The sequence below is a fragment of the Octopus bimaculoides genome, chromosome 27, assembly GCF_001194135.2.
Source record: "Octopus bimaculoides isolate UCB-OBI-ISO-001 chromosome 27, ASM119413v2, whole genome shotgun sequence".
Lineage (NCBI taxonomy): Eukaryota > Metazoa > Mollusca > Cephalopoda > Octopoda > Octopodidae > Octopus > Octopus bimaculoides.
In genome coordinates, this window is record NC_069007.1 from 13552691 (window position 1) to 13553540 (window position 850).

Here is an 850-nt window from a genome sequence, read left to right on the forward strand (position 1 = left end):
TATATATATATATATATATATATATATGTATGTATGCATGTATGTATGTATGTATGTATGTATGTATGTATGAATGTGTATATTATGTATGTATAAAAGACCCGTTGTTTTAGCTATACATTTGTCATGGGATCATGACGTTTCGTTTACGTCTGTAAAGTTCTGTATTTAATATTTCATGTGTATATATAAATATATATACATGATCGATCGCTAGCCACTGAAGCTTTTTTTATTCTCTCTCTGTTTATTTTCTCATGTTCCTCTCTGTTGAAGAGCGTAAGCTCGAAATGTAAAAGACTGTCTCACCTTCCCGAGCGTTAAACTAATGCACCTGTTTGTTGTTTACGCACCTGTTTTGGTCTTTTGTTTTGTTTTTTTTTGTAAATTCCAGTTACACACGCACACACACACACACACACACACATACACACATATATATATATGTTGGTAATTTATGTTAAACTTGGATATTCATACTATTGCCTATATAAAAAAATTATTTACATTATAATTAAAATGATTATGATTATCATTATTATTATTATTATTATTATTATTATTATTATTATTATTATTATTATTATTATCATTATTATTATTATTATTATTGTTGTTCTTGCTACTGTTTTTCTCCATTTCAGAAAACTTACTGTATCCTACATCTGGTCACAGTAATTCGGTAGAAGAAAGTTAGTGGCAACTATCACAGCACTCCGCAATCATCTTGCCGTAGCAGTAGTTGTGGTATTAGTGCTAGTAGAAGTAGTCACAATATGTGCTGTTGTTATTGTTGTTGGTGTTGCTATTATTGTTGCTGTTGTCGGTTTGAAGTGTTCGTAGTCACAGT

At 29.6% G+C, this 850-nt stretch overlaps 1 protein-coding gene across 2 annotated transcripts in view; it reads left to right on the plus strand.

Annotated features, from left to right (window-relative positions):
* The window catches only part of LOC106868559 (uncharacterized), a 58257-nt gene that overhangs the window by 2365 nt on the left and 55042 nt on the right, over positions 1-850 (plus strand). The window contains exon 2 of one of the 2 annotated variants that reach the window (XM_014913880.2): positions 645-692. The exons of the other annotated variant lie outside the window; for it this stretch is intronic. Coding sequence (XP_014769366.2) covers positions 645-692 — 48 coding nt within the window. The remainder of the gene's footprint in view (positions 1-644; positions 693-850) is intronic. 2 annotated transcript variants of the gene reach the window in all.